Source organism: Zea mays, chromosome 4 (assembly GCF_902167145.1).
Source record: "Zea mays cultivar B73 chromosome 4, Zm-B73-REFERENCE-NAM-5.0, whole genome shotgun sequence".
Lineage (NCBI taxonomy): Eukaryota > Viridiplantae > Streptophyta > Magnoliopsida > Poales > Poaceae > Zea > Zea mays.
Window position 1 is genome coordinate 134,506,853 of NC_050099.1, and position 18,887 is coordinate 134,525,739.

The window sequence follows — 18,887 nt, forward strand, 5'->3', positions numbered from 1 at the left end:
ACAGTTTCTAGAAAGAGCGATGCAGGAATCCCCCATCTGACCTCCATCACAGCAAAATCAACCCGGGAACCTCCCTATGCGCCTACTCCCCTATTGCCCTTGCCCATATCGGGTAAGGTAGTCCTCCACTAGCTTTCCTAGTTAGTCAGCCAAGGGCGTCCCATACCACCCTTGTGGTGGCACGTGTTTCTCAAGTTAAGCTCCATGTTCCAGTTACAAATTAATGATCTTGACATGAATAATAAATGAAATAATAGTATAATTGGAACATGAACATGATGTAATATTAAACCCAAAACCATATAGAGCAATAGCATAACTACCCAAATAGTTCAGGGGTAAACAAGGTAACAAGATAATCAGACTAGGGTGACCTATTGGGTCCCATCAAAATTAAGCCTATGCATGAATAAGTGATAATAAAGAACATTATTGAGTAATAAAAGTGGTCAAGGGCACAACTTGCCTTCAATGAGCTCCTGCCCAGCAAATTCTACCTGCTGAACACCCGGATCCTGTGCCACTGGCTCTTCTACTCACCACAATACAAAAAAAGCATAGTACGTGGGAAGAATTAACATCACACCAAACATGTATACAAAATAAATATTAATAATCTACACATTAAAATGAGATCATAGGAAAAATAATCACTAAATTCGGAGTTGTGGATTTTGAGTTATAAATTTCCGAAGGTTTTATGTATTTGATACAAGACTAATTAAGAAATAAATTTTAATATAGTTATCATGTCAAAATAGAGAAACTATGTGATGAACAATATTATTACAAAATTATAGAAGCTGGAATGGACTAAAAAGGAATTGAAATGGATTTTATATGCATTTTACAAGTTTCTAGAATTATTTTTGTATTAAAAATCCATTTCTATAATTAATCCACTAATTTCTCTGACTTGTGGACTGTGTGCCAATTAAACAGAAACACAGGAGCCACTGTGCAAGATTCACTAGACTCAGCGAACAGTGGATGTGGACGGCGGGTTGGTTTCTATATTTCGCAGGGACTCTTATACAAAGTGTGCACGGCGAAAAGGTATCGAGAAGATCTAACCGTCCGATCACCACTGATCGGCCCAGATTAGATCCCAGGCGAAGTGAACCGATATGCAGTCGCGAACTTTGGATCAAAGATCAACGACCATGGTTTTAGCGCGCGGGACTCTATTGGCTGGGCCGAATCATGTCCGCTGATCAGACACGGAACGACCCCGATATCATCCACATGAATCGGTATACATTGATCTAATCCCAACCGTCGGATCAGTGATCAAAGGCGTCGTAAGTCCCTCACTCTAATCCCATCCGATCAGATCGGACGACCCGAGTTCGCTCCCTCTGAATCGTTAAGCTAGCACCGATCCACACCGCACAGTCATCATCTAACGGCCTAGGCGCACTCGATCGAAGATCTAATCTCATCACTTGGTTCCCCGATCCATGGCTAAGACACGGCGGCGCGCACTGACCCGCGGCAGACACAATGCCGGAGTACTACGAATCGACGACATACTATCCCAACCATAGTGAAACTATGCCGAGAGAAAGAGAAGAGAGAGGCGAATTCGCCAACAAAGTCATACCAGCCTATCGTCACGAGAACGGGTCGGACGACGTGATGGTGCAGCTCCCTGGTCCGGCCCGAGTCCGGCGAGCAATTGCCTTCGCCCCGCGGTCCGCACCACCCAATGGCTGGCGCAGACAGTTTCCACAGACGAGTACGATCCTCCCTGACCCAACTCTAAGAGTGGAGACCCCCCAATGACGACTATCACCGGCGACGGCGTGAATCGCCCGCAATCCGCCCCACTTCTCACAGTTGCGGTGTCCTCGAGTGAAATGCGCATGGTGGGTTATGGCGGTCCAACCCGGTAGCTAGGATTCTTAAGTAGGGCGCGCGAGATAGGGAAGGAGGAGGAACGGATCCACCGAAACATGCGCGAGGTCTCCGGCAAAGTCGCACTAGTGGTTTAGTGGAGGCCGCCTAACGGATGGGGCCCGCCTGGCTGAGGGGTGAGGTCGCGGATGTGAGATAAGGCGCGATGAGCGACTGTCCCGCGGGGCCCGGATGACAGTGAGCAACGCCAGGCGCGGGGTAGAGTCTCGGACATGTGGGTCCGGCAGATCGGTGATAGCGTCGATGCGCGAGCGGAGCGGGTTGACGCACGGTAAGGTAGGGAGTGGGCCGACTCACGCGGATTTGGCCCAATGTGGCTTCTTGCTTTTCTTTTACATTTTCTTTTCTTTTCTCTTTTCTTCTTTTTTTTCCAAATTTAGTTTCCAAATTTGAATTCATATTTTTGGAGTTCATACTTGGGTTAAATGTCTATATTCAAATAATAATATGAACCGAATTTAATTCACTTATATATTTATTTTATCTAATTTGTATAGTATTTTTCTTCTCTTTTATGAAATCCTAGAATTCCCATTAGATCTTAAATTCCAAATTGATTACTAATATATTTCTATTGACATTATTTTTATATTGCTACCAAATGCACACACAAGCAAACCTCAGCATGATACATATATTATTTTAGATGTCATTAATTAATTAATACCTTTAAAGGTGGTTGTTCACATGTTACAATTAATAGAGGCAAAAACATATATGTAAATCTACTATATTTTCATTTTACACTTTTGGGTATTACAAAAGAATCATGATATATTTAGTTTATACTCCTAAGTTTGGGCTATGGTACCCTAAGAGATCTACCTATGATCTAATCGGGTATTCTGATGCCGATTATGCCGGATGTAAAATTGGTAGAAAGAGTACATGAGGGACTTGTCAGATTCTAGGGAGATCCCTGGCGTCTTGGGCTTTAAAGAAACAAAATTCAGTAGCTCTATCCACCGCCGAAGTCAAGTATATTGCTGTTTGACATTGTTGTGCATAATTACTCTAGATGAGGCAAACCCTTAGTGATTATGGCTACAAGTTGAGCAAAGTCCCTCTCCTATGTGACAATGAGAGTGCAATCCGCATGGCGGATAATCCTGTTGAACACAGTCGCACTAAGCACATAGACTTCCGGTATCACTTTCTAAGAGATCACCAACAAAAGGGGGACATCGAAATTGCTTATGTTAGCACTCACAACCAATTTAGTTGATATATTCACCAAGCCCCTAGATGAAAAGACTTTTAGCAAGCTTAGGAATGAACTAAATGTCTTAGATTCTCAGAACTTTGATTGAAATCTTGCACATATTGCTCAATTCATACCTTTGATCATGTCATATCTCTTTCATTTGGTACAAATGCATATTTCTTATTCTTCTTGTGCCAAAGCTAAGATTAATGTGATTCCAAGAGTATTTCTATACTTAGTCTTAGATTGAAAGGGAAATGGAGTATTAGGCAAAGGCAAGGCTTCCACTATGACTCTATCGGCATTATATATCCTTTGTCTTACTCATGTATTTACATTCATATCTTTCTTGTGAAAGGCCTCTTGATTTCTTTATTTTTGGCGCTTAATGCCAAAGGAGGAGAAATTAATAGGCCAAAGCAAAAGGACCGCACCACCATACTGTTTTCTCAAAACTTTTTACAAAAAATGCTTTTACAAAAACCCTCTTGACAGCTAAGGGGGGAACTTTTTCAGGGGGCTTTTATTTAGCCAAAGGAAAAGCATTTGGAAAAGGGAGAGAATCTTTCAGAACTTGAAAATGCTATAGAAATTATATTCTTATACCATTGGCTAATTGCAAAAGAATTTAAAAAGACTTTTCTAAAAGATTTGCAAAAACAAGCTTAGTGGTGCAAATGAGGTCCAAAATGTTAACTATATCAAACATTCATATATACTTAGAGCTGCTTTCATTTCAAAGTAATTTATGCACATTGTCAAATGCAAACTAGCTACATTTCTACACTTTGTATTTTCTTTGGTTTGTGTTGGCATCAATCACCAAAAAGGGGGAGATTGAAAGGGAAATGGACTCAACCATTTCATATAATCGATTTTGGTGTTTGACGACTATCACAAACCTTATGGACTAACTAGTTTACCTAGTTGATCTATTCTCAGGTGCATAAAGTTCATATACACATATAAGCAAAATGACCCTTAGGCCAATTCTAAGAGTATGGGGCAAATCATAATTGTAGTAGCCTATGGCGCACCGGACTGTCTGGTGTGCACCGGGCAATGTCCGGTGCCTAGGCTGGAACGCCCAGCGAACTGGTCGATCTCGGGAATTCTCGGAGCTCCGCGCCTAAAATTCACTGGACAGTCCGGTGAGCCTAGGGACAACAATCATCTTCGCCAATGGTCGAGTGCCACGAGACTGCCGCGCAGTCTAAAGCTCCAGAAGGTCAGAGCTAGTCTGCGACGTCAGGTCGCACCAGACTGTTCGGTGTGCCACAAGGGCAGACGAATCCAACGGTCAACTCCAATAGCCAGCTGACATGGCACGCACCGGACAATGAACAGTGTTGTGTCCGGTGCGCACCGGACTGTCCGGTGTGCCTGTCGACAGAGAACTTAGCCAACGGCTGGAATAGTGGTTGGGGCTATAAATACCTCCAACCATCACCATTCAAGTCATCCAAGCTTTCCACTCTCTACACTCAATACAAGAGCAAAGAATACACTCTAAAGACACATTCAAATCCTTCAATCCTCTCCAAATGCCATAATCAAGTCAAGTGATGAAAAGTGTTTTAGTGACTTGAGAGAGGGTGATTTGTGTTCCATTTGTTGCTCTTGTTGCTTGGTTGCTTTCTTCTTTTCCTTCTAAACTTTCCAAGTGATTTGTAAAGCAAGCAAGAGCTAAGTGTGTGGTGATCCTTGCGGGGTCTTTGTGACCCGTGAGATTAAGAAGAAGCACTCAACCGATCTAAGTGACTGATTGAGAGAGGGAAAGGGTTGGAATAGACCCGGCATTTGTGGCCTCCTCAACGGGGAGTAGGTTTTTAGGAACCGAACCTCGGGAAACAGATTGCCGTGTTCATTTGTGTTGATCATCACCATTCGATTTGTTTCTTCACTCTCCCCTCTCTCTAAAGTTCTCTTGCTCATTATCTTTTGAGTTAGCTCCCAAAGTTATCCGCATTGATTTAGCAACTCATAGCAAGAAGAACTATCTTCAGCACTCCGTAATTCATTATTATTTATTTCTAACCCTAACCCCAGATGAAATGTGTGATCAAAGTTTATAATTTTCAGGTTTCGCCTATTCACCCCCCTCTAGGCGACTTTCAGCCCGACCATCCTGTGACGAGCTGTAGAGTCCTAGGCAGTCGATGCCTCCGAAGTTTGCGCCAGTGTCGTATGAATGGTGAATTGTCGTCGGAAACAGCATGCCTGCCGCTCCTAGAGGTGTTGGAGACGTTGTCATTGTATATTGCAGCGCACCCATCGATGCTAGCGCATATGACGAAACTGGGGATGGAGACGCTGGCATAGACAACAGGTGTATGGGCACTCACTGTGTTGCCGGCACACCGGCATGTGGTAGACTATAGAGCGACGGCTATGGTGGGGGTAGGGTGGGTAGCGGTGCTGGCTGGGAATACATGGAACCCATCAGAATAGCCTGCATAACTGCCATCGATCGAGACAATTTGTGGACCATTGTGGAAATGGATTCTAGAGTGAGGGTTGGTGTAGGGGTGGTGGAAGATGGTGGAGAAATGGTGGTGATCGGCCCCGAGATGATGGAAATCGATGGTGGGGGTGGGTAGGTGGTGAATGGAGGATCGCTGGACATAGCTGATAGCGGGTTGATAGGATTCGTAATCCTACCAGGGATATCCCTCAAGGTATACTGGTGCTCTGCTGGAGGTTGGCAACGATCTGGACGACGGGGACAACATGACGTCGTGTTCACGGCGTGAAGAACAATGGCGGCTAGGGTTCCGGCCTCCACGGGAAAGGGAAGCCAACTAAGATAATACTTCTTTCTTATTCCTTCCCACCGTCTTACACCTGGTATTTATTCTAGCTTATCTCTGAATAAAAGGAAGCTTATCTCTAAATAAAAGGAAACTACTCTAAAAAGAAATAGACCCTAAATTACTATTGGGCTGTTAAAGTACCTGACTGCCTTCTCCTTCTGCATGCCCTATGAGCCTATGATACTGCACGCCCTGACGCCCGTCATAACAGCTTCTTGTTAAGCTGGTCAATAAGCTTCAGAAGGTCTTCTGGTTTGACCTCAAATAACATATTACAAGTCAATAAAATTTCAATTTTATTATGGCATCAAACAATGTACAATAAAATTTACATGGGTGTCAACAAGCAACATCGCAGCATTATGACAAACTATACATACAAATAGAACTACTGTTACATAGAAATAATTTAAAAGCAACCATAGAGCATGTAGCACCCAGGTTTGGAAACAAGCTCTTCTGCGACACTATAATTTCACAACCAACACTATTGACAATTTCACCAAAAGAAGGGCCGAGTAGTTGTTGAAGGAAAGTCGAAGACGCCATTGCTCACAGCCACAACTCATTATTATCTCAGTAAAAAAAAGTCCTATAACGAGCTTACTTGAGTGCTCTAGTATTCAGCTAAATACACATGCGTCGACAGATTTAAGGTGTAAATTAAACTAATTTATATCTCAATCTACCTCAACTCATATGTATTATTATTAAATACTAGTATCCAAACATAGCATTAAGGGGCACTGCGTCAGGATGCTCTGAAACTGCACAGACAGGTGGTACCAGATAGGATGGGGTCAGGTGTCGCCGTGTCGGGATGGGGATGGATTCGGCAGCTGCAACCATACTCTATAGAGAATGGAATCGGCAGGTGAGATTGGGAATAAAGACCCGACTGCCTAAACCCACTACAGGAAAATGCCCAGTTTCCGACGGCCTAAACCGTCGGAAATAAGTCCTGAACCGTCGGAAGTAACTACTTCCGACGGCTTAAGACGGGTCCCGTCAGAAGTAACGCCGTAGCGGATACCCAGTCGGAAGTGTCAGCGTTTCCGACGGGGCCGTCGGAAGTAAGCTTATTTCCGACGGCCAGGGTGGCGCCGTCGGAAATAAAGCGAGGTGGGCCCCGCAGACGGCCGGCCGCCGGCGCCTGACGCCGTCACAGCTTAGTTCCGACGGCCCCGTCGGAAATAAGCGGCCGTCGGAAGTAATTAAAAAACAGAGAAACAGAATTTGCCTGCTTTTTGTTTTACAAACAATCACACAAATTCAATCTGCACACAATATCCAGTTTTCATCCAGAATCACATACAATACCACATGAAACACACAATAACACAAGTTCACAAGTTAAAGCACAAGTTCACAATGTTCACAAATTCACAATGTTCACAAGTTCACAATAACACAAGTTCCCAATACCACAAGTTCACAAGTCCATAGTACGAGAAACACACAAGCAGACAGGCTACTCAAATGGAGGAGGTTGATCAAATGGATGTGGTTGATTTGATCCGCTAGCTCCTCCACTGTTTAGAAGACCGTCCACAAAAGAAGCGACCGCATCTTCAGAGTCCTCATTTCCCGGAGTTAGCAAGTTTCCTGGAGGGACCTACAACATTCAAAAAAATGTGTTAGTAGTTAAATTCTTGTTATGCAACGTCAAAAGAAAAAGTCAAGTAATATAACCTGAGGTGCAGGTGTGGGCCAACTAAATTGTGGAGTCGGTACAAACTGCGGGATAGGTGGAGGAGGTGGCATAGTCATCGCTGAAAAATCTGGACGTTGCCCTAGTGCTATTTGCTGAAAAAAATTGAAAGCTATGTTACGAGGATATATTAGAAAATATGTGCTCCAATTATAGTAGAGGCTCACGAGGATCTAATTACCTGCATCATCTCCTGCTGTCGTGCAAATTGAGCAGCCTAGTACTCTTGTTGTTGCTTGTTATACTCCTCCTGCCGCCTCAAAGCTTCCTGCATCCGGATCAGCTCGGCGTTTCCTTGGGTACTAGAGCGAGGACCACGGCTAGACGACCTCGATGGACGAGACCTTTCAGGCCTCACCTGAGTCGAGTCGATAACACTACCAAACATGGGGTAACTAGAAAAAAATAGAAAGAAGTTAAACACGCAACACATCATGTTAGAAAAGATCAAATCGACGAATTAATAATAGCAAACTCACCGTCCATGAGGTTTTCCGCCTCCACTAGCATACACAACCTGAGGATCGATAGGCTGATTCATCCAATCATAGTCTTGCCCATGCTCCGACATCATGGAAGCACCATATGAGGCCTGACAAATAATAAATAATGCAGTTATATTTTTCTCGACTCTTAGAATAGAAGTGCATTGTAACTAGTTGCGAAAGTCTCACCACACGCTCAGCAGCTGACTGAGAACACAACTGTTCTGGATTTGTAGGATCCGACCCCCTGTGACCTCTAAGGTAAACCTGAACATCACTCGGCGTAACACCAGAACTAGCTTCCTACAGGTAAGAGAAAATAACATAAACACATAGAAGATTCATGATATGCACGACCATAAATTACACTTACCATGCGCTTTGCCAAACGAACGTGGCCATCACCACCATATCTGTGGTGAACATCATGCCCACGATTTGAGCTGTTTCTCATTGAAACACCTTTAAATCCATCTGTTGCCCAATATTTGCATACAGCCCGCCAACCAGCCTCATTTGATGCCATCCAACGACTATCACCCATCGTTCGACTAATTAAAGATCAAGACAAGTTCATTAATTTCTAGATATATTATCAGCCGGTGGTCCTACAATTATAGGAAAGGATAGTTCCTAAACCCACCTAAGGGTGAACGACATATCACAGATTTATGATAAGTCAATGAGTTTGAACGAAATTTCGGCAGCATAACCCCGTTGTTCTCCATTGCACGCCCGTAATGGTGCAACGGAGAACAAGAGGGTTATGCTGTCGAAATCTCACTCAAACTCATTGACTAATCATAAATCATATTTGATATGTCGTTCACTCTAAGGCTGTCCAAAAAGGGACAATTTCGGTACAACACACTACTTTATTAAGCAATGTGTTGGACCGAAACGGGTGACGCATAAGTTTAAACCTATTTTAGTATAGTATCGCATTATACTACAACATCACATCAAATTATACTACAGCATCACATTATACTACAACATGACATTAATAAAGTTAAAAATTACCTGAATTGCCCACAGGAGTGACGGCTGGCGACCGGTGTGAAGCTGCGTGCGCGCGCTCACGTGCGGCCGCGTTCGGCCCCGTGCGAACGGCCACGTGCGCGCGATCACGTGACAAGACTCGACGATGGCCTCGGGCTCGGGGACGGCTGCGTCCTCGGGTAATGCGGCGGCGGGCCGCTGCGGCCTCGGGGCAACGGCCGCGGAGGCTGTGGACGACGGCGGTGGTCTCGGGGCGCGGACCACAGCGGCCTCGGCCTGCGACGAGGTGGCCTGGGCTCAGCGGCGCCGGCCAAGGGCAGGGAGCGAGGCGACCTGGGCAAGGGGCGGCCTCTGGCGTGGGCGGCGCTGGCCCAAGGCGGGGAGGTCCCGGCGGCCACGGGCGGCGCTGGCCAGGGGCGAGGAGGCGGCGGCGTCCACCGCGGCGCTGGCCAGGGGCGGCGGCGGCGGCTCTGCTGGCGCGTGAGCCCCCCGGGCGGCGCTGTCCACAGGCGGCGGCGGCTCTGCTGGCGCCGGCGAGCCCCCCGACCGGCGACGGCTCTGGCGAGCCCCCCGGGCTGCGGCGGCGCGATGTGCGGGCTGCGGCGGCGCGCTGTGCGTGCGGCGGCGGACGCGTGGGTGCGTGTGCGTTGTGTGCGTGCGTGCGCGGGGTAACGGACGTTAGAGACTCTCCTTATTTCCGACGGCCAAGGTGGTGGGCCGTCGGAAATAAGCTTATTTCCGACGGCTGGCTGTTGGCCGTCGGAAATAGTCCTATTTCCGACGGTACCCTAGGAACCGTCGGAAACAGTGCAGGCCGTCGGAAACTGGTCGTTTTCCTGTAGTGACCATACTGTTGTTGCCCACCGGATTGTAGCGCGTCGGCCAGGTTCGAAACAAGCTGCCGAGCCGGTCCCGCTAGAGATGACAATAGGACTCATCCTCGATTCCCTACACGTAATTCTCCTATTAAGGAACATGTATAGGACTAATTTAGTTTCCACGAAAATCTAAATAGGAGAATTTAATCCCTGTCAGGTTCGCGGGGATGGGACAAGAAACCATCCCCGTCCCGGTTCCCGTGTACCCACCCCACGAAACTTTTTTATCCAAGTTAGTTAATTTACTTGTTAAAATTATAATGAAGACTCAGTGCATGACATGTTATAAAATAACAAACTAAACTCTAAAGTAAACGTTTCTCGTAATTTCAATCTTGTTTGTTAAATTTGTATTAATTTGATACAATCAATTTAAATTTATCTTTAAATATTGTACTTATATTGGAGACAAATTCCCCGCGGGGTTCCCACGAGGATAAATTCCCCGACGGGGACGGGGATGAGAGAAAAAGCTCCCCCATGGACGTTCACGGGGACGGGGATTTTTTCTCCCCACGGGGACGGGAATGGGGAGTCATTCCCCGACAGAGAAATCCCCGTTGACATCCCTAGCCCCCGTCAAGGCCGTGACGATGGCGCTCATCATGCTCATCGGTAATGGCAGCACTACGTGCCACGCCGTGAGACATCATGCTGACACCCCGGCCCCCGTCACTCCTGTCGCCATCCCGGGCATTCCTAAAATGTGTTCCAAGGACCCGTCGCTAGCGCACGACGTCCTTGTAGCTCCTCACTCCCGAGGAAGCACTTCTCCTAGTTGCTAGCAATGACTTGTGACGCTTCGTCTCTCTTCTCTGCCACGACACTCATGACGATGATGCTCATCATGCTCATCAGCGATGGCAGCACTACGTGCCACGTCATGCGGCATCTTGCTCACACATCGGCCCCCGTCGCTCCTGTCGCCATCCCGGGCATTCCTGTCGTGGTGAAGCCGCCTATCGTGCTTGTGGGCACCATTCCACTGATGCTTGCCATAACGACGATTCATGTGGTGGGCGTCGTGCCACAGATCCATGTGGTGTCGAACACCGCCGCTGCTCCCTATGACGGCTGCAGTACCCACCGTCATGCCAAAAGTGACACTGCTGTCAATGCCTGCCGTCATGCCGAAGGTTGGCGCCTTGCCGCCAATGCCCGTCGTTGTGCTAAAGGTTGGTGACTTGCCGCCGATGCCCTCCGTGTGGCCCGTGCCTAACCGCCGATGCCCTCCATCTTGACAGCGTCGATCTCCATTAGGTCCCACGAACGCGACACGAACTCGGTGGACATGCGTGTGAAGATGCCCGTGGAGTTAGTGAGCTAGAAACTCAGATGCATGTACGTGCGTATCTTGGAGGATGTAGGCGAGTCGGAGTAGCTGGAGAGCGTCAGGCCATCAACGACGAGCATATCCACCACCGCTATCGCCTGAGGGGCCTCGATACGACTTTTTATAGCCAGGTTGGTGGATGGATTAGGATGAGTAAAACGGCTCCACCTGCAGCTGCTGAAACCGCTTTCCCTGTGTTTCTATGCATGGAAGATGCAGCGTGTGTGGGTCTGCTGAAACCGCTTTCTCCTTCTCCTATGGAGCGGCGTGCATGAGTTGTTAGGCTCCTGTCGCAGTGCATTTGGTGCAGGTCCACTTGTCGTGCTGGTCATTGTTATGAACGTAAGACATAGCGTGCGTGGTTTTGTGTCATTGTGTGGGTGACAGAGGCGCTCGCGCGCCGTGCGGGGCACGGATTCGCTGAGAACGGAGAGTGGATAGACGATTTGGATTAGATACGATCGATTTAAAAAGAATGTGTCTTGTGGGCCATTTCAAACAATAGAAGGGGTTATTTGTTAAAATATGACGTGAGATGACTCTGAAAACTAGTGCTTTAATATAGTAGAACATAGTAGAGAAGAGATAAAGATAGATGTAGAGATAGAGATAGAGAAGAGAGAGATAGAGATAGAGATATAGATTTAGAAGAGATAGAGATAGAAACGCAACATTTGAAAAGAATCCTGCCACGTGTGGATACTAAACGAATTCTAGCATATTTCAAGGACTAAAACAAACAAAGCACTGCTAGCCTATATATAAAAAGAGGCAGATTACTTTCCCTCGTCTCAGCCAAAAAAAAAAAGAATAAATCGGAAAAGCAAGAGACGCCGAAAATTCGAAGGGGGAAGAGGAGAAGAGGGGAAAGAAGCAAATGACGGAGGCCCCGAGCAAGATCGAATCCATGAGGAAGTGGGTCGTCGAGCACAAGCTCCGAGCCGTAGGTATGCCTCGTCAGTTTTCCCACGGATTCGTTTTCTTCGCCCGGATCTAGTCACAAATCCCTGCAATTACTTTCTTCCATTTGTTTTTTATGTTATTAACGGAGTTTCGAATCTGTAGTATGAGAATCTATCACGAATTTATGACCTAGCTATCGTGTTCCTCGAGTAATTTTGGGGGGAAAGAAGTATTATTTTAGATGGACGCACCTGCTGGATGCAAAGTGTTCTGATTATCGCGATGTTTTTTTTGGAGAAAAGGTTGCCTCTGGCTAGGTGGGATCAGCAGTTCGATCGCCTACAACTGGTCGCGGCCCAATATGAAGACTAGCGTCAAGATCATCCACGCAAGGTTTGCTTCATTTCCCATTTAGTTTCACTAAGTTTATTAGCGTTTGTCATTACAGCGTAGCAGTCTTGTTTATCATAGGCAAGATACCACATTCGGTTCTTTCTTTTTCTCTTGATGAAGATGCAATTAACTAGCTGGTTTTGACCATTTCTTAGCAAAATATGGTTTCTAAATGTTACAAATGCAACCGCAGAAAAGGATGATTTTTCATATGCGTGAATGATTGTTTCCTGAAACGCCAAGGAGCTAAATGTGAAGTATGAACAGATCCAACCAACTTAGATTTTATATATATCAATACAACTAGCTAGTTTATGGAAATTTCTGTAAGGCAATAACTTAGTTTGCATATACAGAGTATATCTTAATAGTTGTTAACATATCAGCCATAGATTGAAGGGCTTATTGAACATCAAGTTATGAAGGAAAGGATAATGATGAGGCAAATTTTAGAATTTTCTTCTTCAGTGCAGAAAATTACTATTCTCATTTGTTGTAATGGTTTCGAAGTGATTATACAGTAGGTGGTTTTCGGCATAATCACAAAAAAAAAAAACTCGGCCGGGGAGGGAAAGACCGCCCTCCCGGTATTATATTAAGAAGAGACCGAAACAATGGTCCCGGCCGAGAAAATCCCCGAACTCTGGCCCTCCATCACTAACGGGCCGACGTCAACTGTCCACTCTGCAACGGTCCAACCGGAGGGTGGCGCACAGGACATCGTAACCCGAGAGCGGATGGGACACAACGAGGGGATTTTTTTAACCAAGCCTGAAAATTCGCTCCCGAGTGGAATCGAACCCAGGACTTGGAGATGCTACTCGGAAGTCTTTAACCACTAGGCTAGAGACCCTTTCGCTTCGGCATAATCACAGTGCATGGGGTTTATAAGGCTGCACGATTGTTTGTTCTGTGAAAGATTTTAGTTTCTCAATTTATGTTCAGGGTTGGGTATCAGACAAATAGCATTGTGTATTTATGTTATTTTGTTTAAGGAGCAGTTCAACTCCTCTAGATCATTCTGGAGGGATGTTAAACTATAGGAATTAGGAGCTTATTAGTTGTGCACTTGCACTTGATGATCCACTTAATGCTTAGACTTTAGGCGTTCCTTTCTGTTCTTAGTAATTTATTAGGTTATTGCTACTTTGATGGTATTTGCCTAATACAAGTACAAGCTGTATACAGTAGTCCAGGCAACCTTTTGTCACCTGTAAAGTTGAAAGAGTATCGATCTCTCTGTTTATTTTCGCACCTCAAGCATTTGCTCATGCTCATCAACCACCCAGTCTAGCAAATAACGCTGTCCAATCCTTTACGAGAACGAGTGTTCTACTTTAGGTTAGAATATTCTTGACCTAGGCTGCCATTCCTAATTGGTAATTGGCACTGGACATTTTGTGTTTGGCACTTTGTCTGCACGAGCACTGTGACCACGCTGAACTGCCAAAAATGGTCACATCACAAAACTCAGCACATGTTTGATATGTCTCTACTCCATAATACCTTCAGCATGCCGCCAAGTGTTAACATTAGGCAGACCTTACTCTTTTTTTGTGTCATATGTGACCAAACAGATTGCCACTATATTGTGGCCCGTCTTTGGTATTTTTTAGAGCTCTGGTGACAAAACCAGTGGATCAGAATACCAAATTTCTAGTATGTAGATCTCCAGTGTTCTTGCAACTTTGCAAACATAGTTACCACAAATGTAGTCTTTTGTTCTTGCACAAGTTTGCATGCTATTTGTTTTTAGACCACTGTTGTCTTTGAGTGGGGAATCGTCCAAACCCTGGATGAACACCCCTAGTGCCCCATTGCGGCACATAGGACAGCCATTTCATGTATTGTGGAATATAGAAATGGCAGCTGTTTTTAGTGAAACTTCACTTCTAAGTTCTAACTGGACTCAAGTATGCTAATATATTATTGATTTTTGCAGGTTGCATGCGCAGGCTCTAACCCTAGCTGCATTAGTTGGTTCTGCATGCGTGGAGTACTACGACCAGAAGTATGGTTCTTCTGGGCCAAAGGTGGACAAGTACACAAGCCAATATCTGGCCCATTCGCATAAAGATTAAGGTCCCCATGTTGGTTCATCTCTTGACTCTTGGTGCTCATGACCCGCCCGTGGATGCTGGATGTTTATTCTTTTTGTCTTCTTACTTTAAAAATGGTGTACTTGCCAGAGAAATGATAATGGGGGATATAATGCAGATAATTATCATCATAATTTAGCGTTATGTTGCATTGTCTAACCGCTCTGTTGACTCTCAGCATCTTCGAATATTCTTTTTATATTTTTTGAGAAAAGGAAAGAAGATCCTGATTTGTTGTTAGATTATTGTGTGTATTAGTGATGTAACGGGCCTTGGTCTAGCCCAGGTACTCTTATAGATGAATGCACTAACAAATTGCTGTGCTACAGTTTCTATTTTTGCTTAAATATAAAATATACTAGTCGTTTGCCCGTTGCGACGGTTCACAATAATACCCACGTAAACTATCCACCAAAAAAATCTTAATTTTTTTATTGATTGTCTCTGTTCTCCGCATAATTTTTTTTGATTTGACTAAGCGAGTCGACATCGTGATAAAGAAAAGGCCATGTAGATAGTCGACGCTGAGCCATCGCATGGGTACCATAGGCAACAAATGAGGGGCCCTCTCCCACTTCCAAGGTTTTGTAGACCAGGAAGGAAAGGGAAGAAACAGTCATACATGTTCGTTGCTAGAGAAGGACACGACGAAGACATAGTATACCGCTAGATACATACAGAGAGGGAGCACGCAAGCGGAGAAAGAAGCCCAGCCAGAGCAGCTCCAAACCGAGAGGCACCCGCACTAGGCGTCAGTCCGAAAAGGGTGAGAGAATGCGAGTGCCTTCTAGCCCTGGACCCACCAAGGCGACACAACACCACCACCAACTCCGTAGCATATGCCGACTGCTGCCGCGCTATAGGCTTTGGTTGTCCAATATCTCAGATCTGGACTCGTCATCACCAAGATAACCTAAGCGTGGTAGGCACTATCGTGTTCTCCTCGACGGCACGTATGAAGAAAAGCCAGGAGCAAGACCGACTTGCCTATACCGCGCGTCGACGAGCGTCGGTCGGCTCGCGGCTGCGACCGTGGGCAGGGGCAGCAGGTTGGGGAGCACGAACAGGGCGAAGACCGGGAAGACGAACGGGACGTTCGGCGACAGCGAAAACGATGGTGCGTGCATGCTGTGAAACACCCTCATGGACGTGCAATAGCCACTACGCGGGTCGGTGTCGGAGCGGGTGTCAGACGAATACGGGGAGGAGGCGCCTGCTCCCACGCCCTCTGCCGAGAATGCGTGGCGCGGAGGCGGGGGCATGAGGGGAGAGAAGAGAAGCAGAATGACGAACGAGGTGACGGCAACTGAGACGAGGACCATCATTATCGTGCGGAGGTATAGATGGTCAAATGGGTCGTGTCTGGCATGCTGGTTCAGGGCACGACCCATTTAATAGTGCCTGGGCAGCCCGACACGATCACCGTGTCGTGTTTGGGCCGTAGCCTCAGCCTGTAATGCTAATCCGGCCCGTCACGATTATATTTTTTATTTTACAAAACTCGTATATACACGTGTATAATTTATATTCAATATTAAAAACAATTGACTATGATGTTCTACAGGTTAGACGACTTCACTTAGTGTCTCCCGTTCTTCTTCAATTAGGGTTTAGGTTCGAACCATGGAGGGATGCAGGGTTAATTTGAGATAGATGTGACGCAGGACGACCGTTGAAACTGGTGCTTTAAGTATAGTATATGTCACACCCGGGCTTTAAGGAACAAAGTCGGGTGCATCTCATATATGCGTCAGAGAGACAACACTTACAATAACAGAGTGCATAGAGATTGTAAGGAAAATGGACCCCGGGCCATTTGGCTAATTAAGTTTTGGTGTTTGATGATTAACACAACTTGTGGACTAATATGTTTGCTAGTGTTTATAATTATAGTTCATAGGATGCGAAGAGAATTGGACCAAGGCAATGAGGATGCAACACCTCAAAAGAAGACATAAAAAGATGCATAAGAGTCCAATACTCAAGAACAAAAGAAGCCCGAAGAAATCAGTGAAGACCTAGAAGATGGGCTGTCAGCTGGCGCACCGGTGGCACACAGTTGGCTCACCGGTGGCACACAGTTGGCGCACCGGTGGCACACAGTTGGCTCACCGGTGGCACACAGTTGGCGCACAGGACATCCAACAGAGTTTTCTGAGAGGAGGTACCGGACTGTCCGGTGCACATAACGGCTAGCTCAGAACTAGCCGTTGGCTGCACACCGGTGGCACACAGTTGGCTCACCGGTGGCACACAGTTGGCTCACCGTTGGCACACAGTTGGTGCACCGGACTGTCTGGTGTGTCAGAACTAGCCGTTGGCTGCACAACATTGGCGCACTGTTGGCGCACCGTTGGCTCACCGTTGGCGCACTGTTGGCACACAGTTGGCGCACCGTTGGCTGACAGGACTGTCCGGTGTGTCAGAACTAGCCGTTGGGTGCACAGCGTTGGCACACTGTTGGCGCACCGTTGGCGCACCGTTGGCTCACCGTTGGCGCACTGTTGGCACACAGTTGGCGCACCGTTGGCTGACAGGACTGTCCGGTGTGCCACCTTGCAGCAGCCTGCTTTTCAACGGCTAGTTGAGTTGGGGCCTATATATACTTCATCCAATCAACCATTTGAAGGTGTGGGAGCCCAAGCAACATACCAAGACACATAGTGCATATTTCCAAGAGCTCAAACACCCAAGTGCTTAATAGAATCACTCGGTGATTAGCGTAGGTGCTTTGCGAAGTGCTTAGGTTAGTTAGACCGCTTTAGCGCTTGCTCTAGGTGAACCCTAGTTAGTTGAGTGAGTTTTGTAAAACCACACAACCCCTCGGCTCTTGTGTGAGTCGTTGTAATTGTACCGAGTGGGGCGAGAGTCTTGCGAGACCGTGACAACCGCGTTTGTGTCACGGCCGCCACCGTGTACCGGAGGGAACGAGGCCCGCGGCGTTTCGGCTGGAAGCTCGATAGTGGAGACGGCGGGGAGCGTCCGAGAGGAGCCGGAAACGGAGCACCACTTGCGCGTGGAGAAGGCCCGTGGCTCTCTACGGAGTTACTCGACCGTGGTGCTTGGCCCTCGCATGGGCTTCCCTTTGCGTAGGGGCACCAACGAGGATTAGTCGGAACCTTGCGTGGTTCCAGATACCTCGGTAAAAATACCGGCGTCATCCACGAGAGTTTGCTTCTCTACTTAGCTCTTTACATTCCGCATTTATATTAAGCATTTAAGTTTCAATCTTATTGTCATACTTATTTAGTGTAGATTGAAACTTAGCCTTTGCGGTAGAGATAGCAACACTTAGACAAAACCGAGTTTGCACATTCTAGTTTTGATTATTTGCATAGGTTTTGCTCTAGGGATTTAATTGTGGCCTAGTTTAGTAAAAGTTTTAGAAGTCCTAATTCACCCCCCCTCTTAGGCGTCACCCGTTTCCTACAAGTGGTATCAGAGGCCGGTTTGGCTCATTTGAAACGCTTTAGCTTCACCGCTAAAAAGAGCCGACGCTTTTTAGAGGAAGGGATGGATACCCATAGGCCACCACACTTCGACGGCACTAACTTCCCATATTATAGTGCTAGAATGGCTTGTTACCTAGAGGCCGTTGATCTAGGTGTTTGGAGAGTCACTCGTGACGGGATGAAACCTCTCAAGAATCCCGAGAAACCCACCACGAGTGAGGAAAAAGAAATTCATTTAAATGCTAGAGCCAAAAATTGCTTGTATGAATCTCTTAGCATGGATATTTTTAATCAAGTATTTACCTTGAGAACTGCTAATGAGATTTGGCTAAAATTGCATGAGCTCCATGATGGCACATCCAATGTCCGTGAGCAAAAACATTGCCTAGTCTTGAATGAGTATAATTCTTTTGTTATGAAAGATGATGAGCTTGTTAGAGACATGTATTCTCGTTTGAATCTAATTATCAATGAGCTCAATTCTATTGGCATTAATAAGCTAGGTGATGCAGACATTGTGAGGAAGATCATCTCCCTGCTACCACAACAAAGATATGGGAGCATCATCACCATCCTTCACAACATGGAGGATTTGAGCAACATGACCCCGACCATTGTGATTGGGAAAATTGCAGCCTTTGAGATGTCGCGAAAAATGAGTCGGGGAGAGGAGCCAACTTCCTCAAGGCCATATGCT

At 46.3% G+C, this 18,887-nt stretch overlaps 1 protein-coding gene across 1 annotated transcript; it reads left to right on the forward strand.

Annotated features, from left to right (window-relative positions):
• The first annotated feature begins 12,136 nt into the window (after nt 1–12,136).
• Nucleotides 12,137–14,911, forward strand: LOC100285999 (uncharacterized). Its single transcript, NM_001158887.2, is given in 3 exon segments — nt 12,137–12,290; nt 12,549–12,639; nt 14,582–14,911. Coding segments are annotated over 3 exon segments (300 nt in total). The 5' UTR covers nt 12,137–12,220; the 3' UTR covers nt 14,721–14,911.
• Nucleotides 14,912–18,887: the final 3,976 nt, after the last annotated feature.